Raw genomic sequence first — 14458 nt, forward strand, 5'->3', positions numbered from 1 at the left:
AAACATAATGTCCAAATTACCTGTTTGGAGCTTAAAAGTAATTTTGAAATGGGGAAAGTAAAAGCCCATAGCAGTTTTGAAGCACTATCACAAATGAGAGGAAAACTCAGAAGAAGGGAAAAGGCAAGACCAGGGGCCGGTCTTCAGGTGTGGCCTACCACAAACGTGAACACCCACTTGGAGGGAGACGAGCATTATGAGGTGCTCTGTGGCAGTAGCAGTCAGGCCAGGAACAGGCATTCGTTGTGGCCTGTCAGCCAAAGTGAGCACCCCCTGAGAAGAAGAAGAGTGTTCTGAGGCTGTAACCGAGAAGTATAGATGTGGGCGTGACTACTATGTTGGACGGCTGTGAGCTGCCATCCTCACAGAAAGAACGCCCACAGAGAGTGAAACCATGAGAAAAATGTTGCGTTGCGGCCTGTAGAGGAAAATAACCATGGCACTATAGGGAGGTGTGAACAGGCAAGACAGGTGCCATCTGAAATCTCCTGATGAGACCAATGACTAAAACAAGCACACTGAGCGCGTGGCCGCAGTATGCTTAGAACAGAAGGGGACACCTTATGGTAACAATTCTTACAATATTCTCACCAATGAAATACAATTTTTTAGAACAGCAACAGAAATAACATAATTTAAATGAAGCATTAATATGGAATAGTTATCTTGACTGTGAGTAGCAAGAAAGGAGGACTTGCTGCTCTCACTTACGAGGTGTATAGTATTCCTTGTGTCTGATTGGTTGGTGCCATTGTGATCTCATGTGGTAGCTGTTTTTTCTAGGTGCCATGGTTAATGTAGTTGATTTGTGGTGGCTATCTAAATAAAGGAAGAAAAGAAGGCATAATAGGAGCCTCCAGTCTTGAAATAAAAGCATGTCTATTTCATTACAAAAACATTTGAATGCCAAACATTACTTTAGAACACTTTGGATGTCCAATGACCATGTTTATACACTTTAAGTAAGTGAACCTTTCTCACAGAGAGTATCTATACATAAATAGTCACATAGCATCAAGACAGCAAGTGTATTCATGGTATCCATGTATGAGTTACCTTGCAGTACTTGGGAGAATGGTCTCTGTCAGAAGCCAATGAGTCAATATAATTTTATTATGTTTTGCATATAGAAACCACTCATAGATCATATCAAGGCCCTGCAGCAAGGCTATTGGAGGTAAGGTAACCGTTCCCTGTGCCCTTTTATTGTTTTTTTTCCTTTGTTTTGAGACTCGGCTGAAGCTGAGTCTCAAAATGGCTCCTAACACTTCCTGGTTAAATTTCTGGCAGCCAATCAGCTCTTTGCATGTGATCAGGAATATTTGCAAGGTCTTTGCGCCTCCAGGTGTACAAATTTGGTTTTCTTTCATTTTTTCAAAAACTAATGAATGGATTTACACTAAATAACACAAAGCGTTCTTTCTGGACCAAGAGCTACCTTTCTGCCAAATTTGGTTTGATTCTGTCCAGCAGTTTGGGCTGTAGTCGTGTTTAAAATCCCTATGGGAATTGAAATGGAAAATGTACATTTTGACCCTCCCCTCTTTTTCTTGGCCCCCATGTGACAGAAAACCACAAAACTTCCCATGTACAACAAGATCCTCTGGCACACTTTGTTTTAGAAACTTTTGTGAAGATTCGTAGAACTGCACCAATGACATAGGCAAGTCAAAAAACACTTTTATTAGGGAAACTAGGTCCTAACTTTAACTACCTACTCATACCTACTGCCCGAAGGTAAATAAAACTTGCACCTTCATCATACACTGCTAATTAGTTGAGATTTTATATCACTCATGACATCTTCTTTAACTTCATTGATGATATCACTGTAACATTTGCAGTAAAATTACTGATGAGGAAACTGTGCATGGCAAGAGTGTGAGTTATAGGTACCTTAGGCCACGAGTTATAGTTACTTGAAATAACTCTACTGCTGAATTTCTCTGGTTTTCTGCGAGTAAATTCAGAACCTAACTATAACGTCCCTGTAACCTTTGTTTTTTTAATGAATTTCTATGTTTTTTAATTACATTTCCTATGTATACCATCCCTGTAACCTTTGTTTTTTCCGTGAATTTCTAGGATTTTTTTAAAGTAAAGGTATTTTCATTACTGTACGTTAATCCAACCACTGCCGCACATGGCCTTTGCCCCTAGAGCCACCCAGTTCTGCACACAGCCTTTGGCCCTGCATGGTGGGAGTTGGCCGCAGGGGCTGTCTCTCTTGGTTTGAGAATAGGTGTGAAAGGGTGTCTCTGGGTGAGAGAGTGATGTGAGAGTGTCTGGGTGTGACAGTGGGTGTGAAAGGTTCTATGTGGGTGTAAGAGTGGTGAGTGTGAGAGTAGGTGTGAGAGGGTGTCTCTGGCTGTGAGAGGGTCTCTGTAAATGAGTGTGTGAGTGTGTGGATCTGTGTGTGGGTGTGTCAGAGTCTGAGTGGGTCAGTGAGTGGGTGCATGAGTATCTAAGTGGGTCTGTGAGTGAGTGTGTGAGTCTCTGAGCGGGTCTGTGAGTGGGTCCATGAGTGTCTGGTGGGTCTGTGAGTGGGTGCATGAATGTGTGAGTGGGTCTGTGTGGTTGTGTGTCAATGTCTGAGTGGGTCTGTGAGAAGGGTGCATGAGTGTCTAGGTGGGTCTTTGAGTGAGTGTGTGAGTCTCTGAGTGGGTCTGTGAGAGGGTGCACGAGTTTCTGAGTGGGTCTGTGAGTGGGTGCTTGAGTCACTGAATAGGTCTGTGAGTGGAAGTGTGAGTCTATGAGTGGGTCTGTGAGTGGGTGCATGAGTGTATAAGTGGGTCTGTGAGTGAGTTTGTGAGTGTCTGAGTAGGTCTGTGAGTGGGTACATGAGTCTGTGATTGTGTCTGTTAGTTAGAATGTGAACCTGATTGGGTCTGTGAGTTAGTGCATGAATGTCTAAGTGGCTCTGTGAGTGGGTGCATGAGGGCCTGAGTGGGGATGTGAGTGGGTGCATGAGGATCTGAGTGAGTCTGTGAGTGGGTGCAACAGTAACTGAGTGGGTCTGTGAGTTGGTGCTTGAAGGTCTGAGTGGCTCTGTGAGTGGGTGCGTGAGGGTCTTAGAGGGGGTGTGAGTGCTTCTATGAATTATTATTTTTTTCAAATCGGTGTTATTCGTAAATTTGTCACAATGTTACATGGCGGCGCATTGAGCGTTGTAGCATATTTGCGAATATCGCACAGCGTGGAAAAAAATATTTTTAAGAACATCATTTAACACTCAAAGTCCCCTCTATCAAAGCCCTTTTAAATGGTGGCCACAAATTTCTGGTCAGGTGGCGGCCAGCCAATCACAGCATTCCTGTTGGCATGTGCATTTGCAAATATGCTGTGATTGCCATGAAAACGTTGCGACAGATCCGCGGTCCTAGAGATACACATTTATTTCCCCTTTTATTTCTGGAAAACGACTGAATAGATTTACACCAAATAATCAAATGCATAATCTCGTACTGAAGCCTACTTTTCCTCCAAATTTGGTGTAATTCCGTCCAGGGGTACGGGCTGTAGTTGTGTTCAAAACTCCTATGGGAATTACTGTGGGAAACACACGTTTTTCAAACCTCCCCTTTTTCTCTGCCCCTGCTTGATAGATCACCCCGAAACTTTCTGTGCAGAACAAGAATCACCAGCACACGTTTTTTAAAAATTTATGAAGATTCGTCAAATGGTGCCAAAACTATAGGCAAGTCAAAAAACGTTTTTTCTGTGGAAACACGGTCCTAACTATAACTACCTACTGGCTATATATATATATATATATTCACTGAAAAACTAAAGGTTACAGGGACGTTATAGTTAGGTTCAGATTTTACATGCACAGAATCATATATATATATATATATATATATATACATATATATATATATATATATATATATATATATATATATATATATATATATATATATGTATATATATATATATCAAAGTTGCTTTTAAGAAAACAATGCTGGCACTGCGAGATCTGTTTCATCAACCAATCTATAAGTCTGGATTTATAAAGCTCTGCTAGTCACCTGGTAGGGTATCCACTGTTGTATTCATTATTTAGCTAAGGCTGGATGAGTTTCAGCCACTAACGCCTTTGTCAACAACAGAACAAGTGCAATCTGCTGTCATGGCTCAGTAAAACAGACTGAAACAGATCTCGGAGCGTCCCAGCATTTTTTCTTAAAAGAAAGTGACTTTTATTTTTAATGATAGGACCTGCAACTGTAGCATCTACAACGGCGCTGATGGTGCAGGGAGCACCCAGTCAGTATTTATCTGGTATGCAAGCAGGGCACCTAAGTCCCTTCACAGCTAATGATCAGTGCAGCAAAAAGAAAGATGAAGAATTGGATGGGCAGCTATCCATGCATGTGAGGTTTAGGCCCCACCCACTGCCTCTGTTTTATTAGTCAGCTAAAGCTCAGCATTGTCCCCAGTCTGTGCATCAGCGTGAAGTGGGCCAATCTGTTGTCTCTTCAATTACTGACCTATCAGGCCAGCAGCATGGTTGGTGTCATTAGCACTGCCTCCCAGTAGTTTCTGTTGTCCAATGTGGTCATGAGAAATTAAGGATATTTTCCAGTAAATACAGAGTCCTGTAGACTCACATCCCTCATTAGTACACAAGCTCCACTAGTTTTCCAATCTGGTGTTTGGAACTATTATCGAAACTCCGAAGTTGCAGAAGAAAAGGTAACTCCCCCACCCTTTCTACCTAATCCTCCTCTTCGATAGAGACATAATGCTAGAGTTATCAGTGGGGTTTTACCTGTTTCATTAGAATATCAAAACAAACTGAGTTATCAGCTTCCACTGTGATGCATGCTGGGAGTGTGGAGGTTCTTGCTTTCCGAACTATTATTTTTCCTTAGTGTGGAGTGGGGCTTCTATTGGAACAATTCCTTTCATTGTTTTCCTTTTTAAAAATGAAAACAAAAATGTTTGAGCAGCCATGCTGCTGCATGTGCTTTTAACCCAGTTTTGGTTTTGTACTGTGCTTTTGATACGTTGCATTCATTTCATTAAAAAAATAAAAGGGAAAAACATGTCGCCGCTACATTCGTTTATTGTTGCAAATATTTACTTCTCTTTTCAAAATGTGATCCGGGGTCCCTTACAAATGCAGATATACTCTCATGTTTCCGGATTTATTGAATTGATATTGTTTACAAAATTTATTGATAGAGATTTACTAACTCCAGTTTTTTTTTCTTCCATTGGATGGATCTTAAATCCACATCACTATGCTGTCTCTTTTTACTACCAGTAAAGTAATCACAGGCAAGAGATTGACGTATCCTCATGTGTTTCTGGTTCATCCCACCAACCTAGAGCCATTCTCAGGACTGTTCACCAGTATTTCCCCATCTACATACAGTGATTTGTAGTAAGAGCTCCTAGGGCTAGATGTACAATGCATTTTTGCTGACGCAAAATGCCATTTGGAACTACAGAAATAGTTTTTTTAAATGTACAAACACCAAATTGCGATACTGTAACTTCTTACTGAATCCCATTTTGGGTTTGCGACCCAAAACAGAATCGCTATTTAGAAGGGGTGTGTTCAGGGGCGCCTCCAAATCTGAATGCTATAGCACTCACAAAACATTTACACTTTACCACCAGTCCACAGTTGATGGTAACCCATTCACAAATGGCAAGAGGTCCCTTTGGGATGTCTTCCCCTTTGAGAATGTTTGAAAAAATATTTGTAAAGAGAAGGCAGTGGTCCCATGGGATCACAAAGAAGCGCTATTTGGTAATTGCTATTACTAATGGTAGTACATCTACCCCTAATCCCTCGCTTCTAGCTGAAAAAATCTTGCTCTGTCTGGTTTGTTTTTCGTCTGAAGGCGCTTAAACAGAAAACTCCTAAAGTGAATCTCTTCTTGCAGTGCAAATTGTGCACCTTTACAGCACTGATACGCCGCTTGTTGCTTGCACAAGATGTCCTGTAGAGTGCACTGTTAACTGAAGTCTTCCAAGGAAGTTTCTGCTTCCTTTCTAGGCTTGAGTCATCAAACCTGTTCAGGAGAGATGGAAAAGGATAGTTCATTTGCTGCTTCTTCAGGCCTTGCCATCTGTCCATAAAATTGTTCACCACTTCAGTACTTTGTGAAGTTCCCCCTGCTGCTCTTGGACCCCAGATCAAAACATCCAGCCAGCCCATTGAACACATACCAGATGGAAATACATTGTTTTGTTATGTTGATTTGTATAGCGCACTATTCACCTGTGAGGGTATCCAGGCACAATGCAGTTAGTGTTCTCATGGGTTAGCACTGATCTGAATAAAATTGTCTTTTTCTAAGCTTGCAAAGGCCAGGAATGGACATGTGAACCTCATTCTTCCAGTAACACAACTATGTTCTCTTGTAGCTGTGGTGCACGTTTCACGAGAAGTCGATGGTGAAGGTTGGATGTCAGAAAACCCTGGATGCGCTGAAGCTGGACTATCTTGATATGTACCTGATACACTGGCCAGTGGGGTTCAAGGTACATTTTTATGTCAGTGTTACTCTATATGATTATTAGAGGCAGAGTATAAACATAACAAAACTGTCCTGAATACACCAAATTCTGTTATGCTTCGGATGTGGTCACCAGTCAGGCTTTTGCCTGTAGAAAGAGTGCAGTGGTGTGCACCTAGTGCGGACAAGGTTCTTGTGTGAGATGTTTTCATTTTTCTTTGGCAGGCTGGTGACAAGCTGATCCCACTTGATGAAAACGGGCATGCAATCAGGAGCAACTCTAACATCCTGGAGACTTGGGAGGTAGGATTGGTGAGGCTGTGCTGCACCAGGTGTTCCACTGTCAGTGAGGGGCAAATTGTGGACGTCTATAGTGACCCATCATGGGACTGATTCTTTCGCTGTCTTTCCTGACCTCTGTTTCGCATGTCTACTCATGAATATTGTTAGATCATAACTTCTACCTATGTTTTTGTCACAATAGAACACACACTTTGATGATAATGTCACTTTAAGACATCTGAGACTGTGTGGAATCCAAAAATTTATGGTTGGGATTTTTCGAATGAACAATCACTTTTGCCTCATTTTGTAATCAAAAGATAGCACCCACTGGTGAGCTCTTAACTACCTCTTACTAATCGCTAGCAGTTTGGCTCTCCACTAACCATGATTGTCACCTCACAATTGCACTCATTGAAATGATGGAGTTTCTCTTTATATTCTGGGTGTAACTGCATGTTCACAACCATGCTCCATGAGGATGCTGCTCTTGCACAGTAGGCAATCTCATTGTTTTTCGTGTCTGGTGTTTGTGTTGTCTCTCTATGTGGCGTGGTTTGTGGAATGACAGTTCTGAGAAGGTGTGGCTTCTGGACTACAATGGATATTTTGTGGTGGGGTGAACTGTAAATATTTATACCGTGATTATTTATGCATACGTTGTGCTATGTAAATACAGTTGAGTATCGTTTGTGTTTTATGGGATTCTGTGATTATTTCTGTTGCTTGTAGACTCTTGGACTTTGTTCCTAGGGTCTTTTTCCAGATTGCATGGATAAATATATGTATTGTACCTAGGAGTCTTTTGTATTTGTTGTGTAGTTGTATTACAGTTGGATTGTGGGTTACATTGTGGTTGGATTGTGGATTTCATTTCTTGATCTGAAGGCTGTGGGTATTATGGACTGTTTGGTGCTGTGATCAGGCTTTCATTTGCGCTCTGTGAGGTCGCCGAATGCTCCTGTATGTTGGGGTTTGTGGACACTGACATCTCATCTGACCTCCTGAAGGGTATGGAAGAGCTGATGGATGCAAGCTTGGTGAAGGCCATTGGAATTTCTAACTTCAACCACGCTCAGGTGGAAGCCATCTTGAACAAGCCAGGACTGAAATACAAGCCAGCAACCAATCAGGTAAACTTTCTTTAAAGCTGCATGTGGCGGAAGAGATGAGCTGAGATTATAATCAGTAGATGATTATTAGCAACTCCACCACAGAAAAATAGATACTATCAGGATAAAAAAATAACTTACCAAAACTATAGCCAACTATTTTTTGTCACAATACTACCAGGCCAAACCACACTAGATGGAAGGTGCACTTTGATGAACGATAATAAAACTGCCTCTCTTTCTTAACACTGTTAGGGTTGTTGTGGTGCACTCAGTAATGGTGACTCAGATTCAGTGGGATATAGCCACAAAGATCAGTAATCCAAGCGCGGAGGGAAAGCCATGACTGAGATCGAAAGGAGTGATTCCAAAACCACTAAGGGCAGTGCAGGTGTACCCTCTCCTCTCCAAGAGGCAGGAAGGCTGGAGTTGATGAGGGACCAGACGTTCCACAATACAGGGGAAAGTTTGCCAATGTCCTCATATTGGTGACTCTGCTTATAGGAAAGAGACTGATTGTAACTACATACCAAGACTGGTAGACTAGATAGGCCTGATAGGCTTTTCACCCATTGCTTTCTGAGAATACATGTCAATTTGGCTACATTTCAATGTCAACAGTGTGACAGGCAATTTTTTCCCTGTTTCACATCCAGCCATATTGCTCCCTGCATTTATCTTTTTTTTAAAGATCTGTATGTTTACAGGCACAAAAGACTGAAGGAGCCGTAGCACAGTAACTTGGCATTATGTATACCATCTAAATGAGTGTACATGTGTAGCAGATTCAGTAACTGCAAATCCTACTTCTCCACCAATGGATTATCATTAATGTTGGCAAACTCCAGGACCCAGATATAGCAATACAACTTCGTTTGTTTTATTCCTGTAACGAGAAGAAATGTAGTAACACACTATCTGAGTTTAATTTCCTTTAAAAAAGGAATTATAATTTTGCAAAAACAATCAAGTATTACTGTACACCTGTTAGAGAAGCTATTCACATGTGATAATGCAAAATCATGCAACATGACGTCACTCAGTACAAAATAGGCGTTGAAAGAAGTGTATCATGCTGAATGCTGTGGTGGACAAAAGCAAAATGTGAATGACACTTGAATAGATGAAACGGATGAAGAGGGTTGACTGAAAGCTCCTATACATATGTATGTTTGTATGTAGTTTTGTTATGATTTTTTTAAAAGGTTGATGCTAGTCAACAGCTAAAGCTGCCACTAGGACAGACCTAAAAACAAACAACATGAGGTGAGCTGGGCCACAATCAGTGCTTAATTGGAGTCGGTGGTTCCTTGGGGGGGGGGGGGGGGGGGGACACTGACACCTATTTTTGGGGACCAGCGCTTATTTCTCCACATCATACATTTCCTGAGGCCAACAGAGGGAAATACAAACAAAACGTAAAAATGGAGGATAAAAATACAGAAAATCCGTCACCAAGGGAGAAGTAGACAGCTGTAAGAGTGAGATTACGTCACTGGGAGTGCCTGGCAGTGAAATGAAAAGACCTGAGGAGGATTCGGGACTGTGCACCCTTGCTATTCGCACTCTGACATTTTATAGTGCCAGCCGCGACTGTCTGATCAGTGCTTTGGGCAACGACACTTATCATTTTACAAATAAAGCACTGAACATAGTCTCATTAAAGTCTAACTTTAATGCAGCAGAAGTGACATCACATGTCATTTGACCCCAGTAACATCAAAGGAATGACGTTACATGATCTTTCACCTGCTGTCACCCTCCTTTAAACTGTTTCTCACCTGAATTTGTTATTAACTCTTGCATACTTGTCTTTCTCATCTGTTACTAAATCGTTCTCACCTGTCTTGACTTCTTCTCTACTTTGTCTCCCTCACCTATCACCTTATATCTCCGTATTCCTCTCTCAGACCTGACTTTCTCCCCTGTTCTCTTTTTCACCTCTGTTGGACCTGTCTCCCACCTATCTTACTCCCTTGTCTGTCGCTTGTGGCCTGTCTCCGTCTCACCTTCATAACTCTCACCTTTCCTCCTCCTTACCTCTCTCAGTTTTTTCCGAACCTCCCTCTTTCCCTCTCTCTGCATTGTATAACCCACTCGTTCCCATTCAGCTCGGTCACTTTCTCACCACTCTTTCAACTGTTACCCTTCTTTCAGCTGTCACTTTTTCACCTGTCCGTTCCCCCACTTCTCTTCGCTGTCTTTCTGACCTGTCTCTTCATCATGCCGCTCTCTCACACCTGCCTTCCCCTCTCTATGAGCTGTCTCGCTCATGATTGTCTCCATTACCTCTCTGTACTCTCGGCCCACCCTCTGCTTGTCTTTCTCTCATGACAGACTTTCTCAGTAGTCTCTCGCCTCTCATCTGTCTCCCCACTGACTCTCAGCTGTCTCTTTAGTACTTGCCTTACCTGTCCATCTCTGAACTAAATCTTTCCTGCAAGTCTCACCTAACTCCACCGGCCTCTCAATTGTCTGTCACCAGCTGCCCTGTTATTACTTTTCACTCCCCTTCTTCTGTCTCTCTGAGTTAACTCTTTCCCCCAAGTCCTCTGTGTGGGTCTCACAGGAGCTACAACACGGATTTGAGGCGTCTCTGTATGTGGGCAGGTCCCTTTCTTATCAGTCACCACTGGTGGTTGTATATAAGGAAGACTGCGAATGCCTTTGGCAAAGGACCAATTGCTAGCAGACCTAACGGAGACCTCTTTACCCTGATTGGCAGAAGAACAAATGGGCGGGTTTGGTGATAGATATGAAAGAGATGCCTCGGAATAAGACGTTGGCAAGTGATGGCGTCCGGCAGAACTATATTGATGTCTCCCAGAACGGCTCGCCGAGCTACTCCTGGAAGTGCACGAGGAGGCCCACTGGGGATGAGAGTTGCTTGATATAATTAGAGAAGCTCTTACCACAAAGGTACCAAAACCTGAACAGAACTTAGAAGAATACAGGCCATTCAGAACGCTCTCCATGACAAACACAGACACCAAATTGTTAAGTAAAATCGTATCAGATAGCTTTTGTTGGCTAGTGCAAATGTTAATCCTGAGAACCAGGGTAAGTTCCTACCTCGCTGGAACAAAACCTCAGGAGGCTAACACACATTCTACACATATTTCAACTTGGAGAACAATACTGTATCATAACAACCTTAGACATAGAAAAGGTATTTGTACATGCCACGAGTGTTGGAGTGCTTGGTGTTTGTTCTCAACTTTCTTAACTGGGTCAGGTTGCAGTACGCAAAATCCATAGCCAAAGTGCAATGTAGGAACTGGAGCTGGAGTGTTGAAAATAAAGAGGGGCGGGTGCCAAGACTGCCCAATCTTTATGTTGCTGTTTTTGCACACAGTTGATCCACTGGGCCATAAACTCTAACTGCAATTAGAGAATTGGGGCATAACAACAGGTACACAACACATATAGGGGGTCATTATGACCCCTGCGGACGGCGGTAAAATGGAGAAAAGTACTGCCAACAGGCTCGCGGTACTTTTCCACATATTAAGACATTGGCGGTTTGGCTTGTAGACATTGGCGGTTTGGCTCAAGCCAAAGCGCCAATGTACCACACCATTCGCCATGGCGGCTACGGCCGCCAGGCTGGAGACTTCAGTCTCCAGTCTGTCACTAGCCAGCCTGCGGGATTATGACCCTGCCTACCGCCTTGTTTTCGTGGCAACCGTACCGACACGAAAACCATGGCGGTAGGCACTATCAGTGACAGGGAATACCTTCCCTGTCACTGATAGGGGTCTACACCCTCCTCCTCCCATGGTTTCCTCCCCAACCCCCCTCCCTCTCCAGATCTCCCCTTCATTCATGCACCTTCATTCAAACATGCACACACGCATTCACACACTCATTCTCACAGTCAAGCATGCATGCAGACATCCATTCACACACACATTCACCCCCCTCCCCTGTCGGAGCACCCGACTTACCTTACGTGAGGGGGTCCTCCAGCAGAAGACGGGACAGGGCGCTGCTGCCAGCAGCAGCGTCCACCAGCAGAACAGCCAGGCCGTATCATGTCTGCGGTGGTCTACTGGCGTGGTGCTTCTGCCGGCAGGAGCGGCACCTTACCGCCATCCGTCATGGCCACAGCTGGATTTCCACCATCCTTCTGGTGGAAATCCGGCTGTGGTCATAATTCGGCTAACGGCTGGTAGCCGCAGCAACGGTATTTTGGTGGCCATTGCTGCAGCGGTAGGTGGTATATACCGCCAATGTTATAATGAGGCCCATAGTATCAATGTACACAAATGACCCATTAGTTTCTATGCAGCAGTTGGAGAAGTCAGTCCCGATCCTTCTGTAGAAATTGGGCAGATTCCAGGGAGTGTTGGACCCTTGTTCAAACTGTACAAGATTTCAGATTTGGCTAAGCTGAAGCAATAACTATACCGGGGGTGATTACTCCAGTAAAGGTAAGACAAAAAACAGTTTTCTGGACAAACAACTACCAAACTCGGATCTTATTGTTCAAGATGTTTTTTCCATGTGTCTATGCCGTGCAAAACTCAATGTGATCAATGCCACAGTCTGTATTTGAGAATCTAAACAAGTTATTAGTATTACTGTTTTGTGCACACACAGAAGTAAGACAAACAGGTGGTCATTACGAGTTTGGCAGTCCCCAGACCGCCAAGCCGGCTGTGGCGGTCACACCACCACGAAGCCGGTGGAGTAGACCACCATATCATGACCATGGTGGTGACCCGAATGGAACACAGCCAATACATCGCCAGTAGAGCCGGTGCGGACGGACCGCAGTGGCCGGCGGTAGGTATCACCAGGCCTGCAGAGACCATGTTTCTGCTGAGCATATTACGAGGTTGCACACCGCCAGGATTTTCGGGGCGGATGCACGGCCATGAAAAGCCTGCCGGAAACAAACAATATAATAGGAGACACTCACCTTCAGGAACAAGTCATGGATCCCGAACTTGAAGTCTTCCCACTGCTACTGCTGGCCATACAACTCCAGAACCAGCGGCAGCAACAAAGACAACAACCGTAAATACACCTGCCTAGCACACACTGGAGCAAAGGGCATTACTACACACCTACACACACAGACCCGGCACAGCTAGTTACGGGCACACACACACACGCAAACAAACACCCATGCCAACACACACACCAACAAACACACACACACAAACAACACACACCACGGCCAACATACACGTGCCATACACACCATACACACACCACACCGCAGACACACACCAGCGCCACTGTCAAACACATTCATACACAACACCACAGAGTCACACAATGACAACAGCATCACAATCACACAGGCGCATTGGCAGAGCAGCACACTGCACACCTCCACAGGACAACACATACTGGCAGCAACACGTAACAACAGCACATAACCAGTCCAAACCAAGCACTGCCAAACAACATGTCAGATCACTTACCACGTCCACCTAACACACAAAGCACATCACAGATGCATCACTACACACACGGACTCACACACCAGTACCACACAATGCCACACAACACCATCACAACACATCGCAACAAGTCCATAGCACAAGCCACCTACACAACTCATGCAGCTACACAAACACATCACATAAACAGAACTCACGCACCAAATCACACAAATACAACACATACACGTGGAAGGAAAGGCAGGACAAGTTGGCTACCCAGAACATCAACGGTACTGTGGTGCAGATGTATTGATATAAATATTTATTTGAAACAGTCAACTATATATAACATAGGCCTACTGGCCAGTCCAAAACTTTACTGTGTCCAAGGCACACTGGGCAAAGTGTCTGGCCCCAATTTGACTCCTGACTGCAAAGTGGCCTTCACATGGCAGATACATCAATGGGGCAGGCAGACACCTCAGAGGAATGGGGGGTGGAGGAGGGGGCTTGGGTTTGGGTTTGGGAGGGGGGTCCTTTGGCTTGGGTTTATGTTTGGGTGGGGGATTTGGGTTTAGTTGTATGCTTTGGGGGAGGGGCATTGGCCTTGGGCTTAGGAGGGCTGACCTTCTGTTTGGTGGGGGTTGTAGTTTTTGCAGGGGGAGGGGCATGGGCAGTACCTGAGGGGGCATGGGAGGACTGGATGGTGGAAGGACTGGATTTGGGAGTGTAACGGGCGCTTGGGGGAACCACTGGCTGGGACAGTGGGAGGGATGGGAATAACTCATAAAGGAATCTTTTTTTAGGGACACAAGGGCGTTCATGGGAAAAACATTTAGGAGTGGAAGGAGAGGGAGTGCTTGTTAGGAGCGTACGTGTAGGTGCCTTGGGTGCAGGTGCATGGGTGGAAGCCATGTGTGCCCTGGGTGTCTGTTGGGTGGGTGAGTGTGAGCATTTAGGTGTCTTTGGAGGAGGGGGAGGAGGTGCAGGGAGATGCCAGGGTGGATGTGTGAGTGTCTCTGGGGGTGGTCCCTGCAGGTAAGGTGGGTGTGCAGCATGTGGATATGTTAGTAGTCGTGGTGAGTGCACATGTGATGTATGGGGTGAATGTATGCAGGTCTGCTATTGTGGTGACGGTAGGTATGAGGGCACTGGTGGCTGAATCTGGGAATGTTGATGTGGTGATAGCAGG

General features: G+C 44.4%; 1 protein-coding gene across 2 annotated transcripts in view; it reads left to right on the top strand.

Moving 5' to 3' along the window:
• The window catches only part of LOC138287477 (aldo-keto reductase family 1 member B1-like), a 131315-nt gene that overhangs the window by 47139 nt on the left and 69718 nt on the right, over window positions 1-14458 (top strand). For both annotated transcript variants that reach the window (XM_069227919.1, XM_069227920.1), the window contains exons 3-5: window positions 6385-6501; window positions 6702-6779; window positions 7769-7891. In XM_069227919.1, coding sequence (XP_069084020.1) covers window positions 6385-6501; window positions 6702-6779; window positions 7769-7891 — 318 coding nt within the window. The remainder of the gene's footprint in view (window positions 1-6384; window positions 6502-6701; window positions 6780-7768; window positions 7892-14458) is intronic.

Source organism: Pleurodeles waltl, chromosome 4_1 (assembly GCF_031143425.1).
Source record: "Pleurodeles waltl isolate 20211129_DDA chromosome 4_1, aPleWal1.hap1.20221129, whole genome shotgun sequence".
In the NCBI taxonomy this organism is placed as follows: Eukaryota; Metazoa; Chordata; class Amphibia; order Caudata; family Salamandridae; genus Pleurodeles; species Pleurodeles waltl.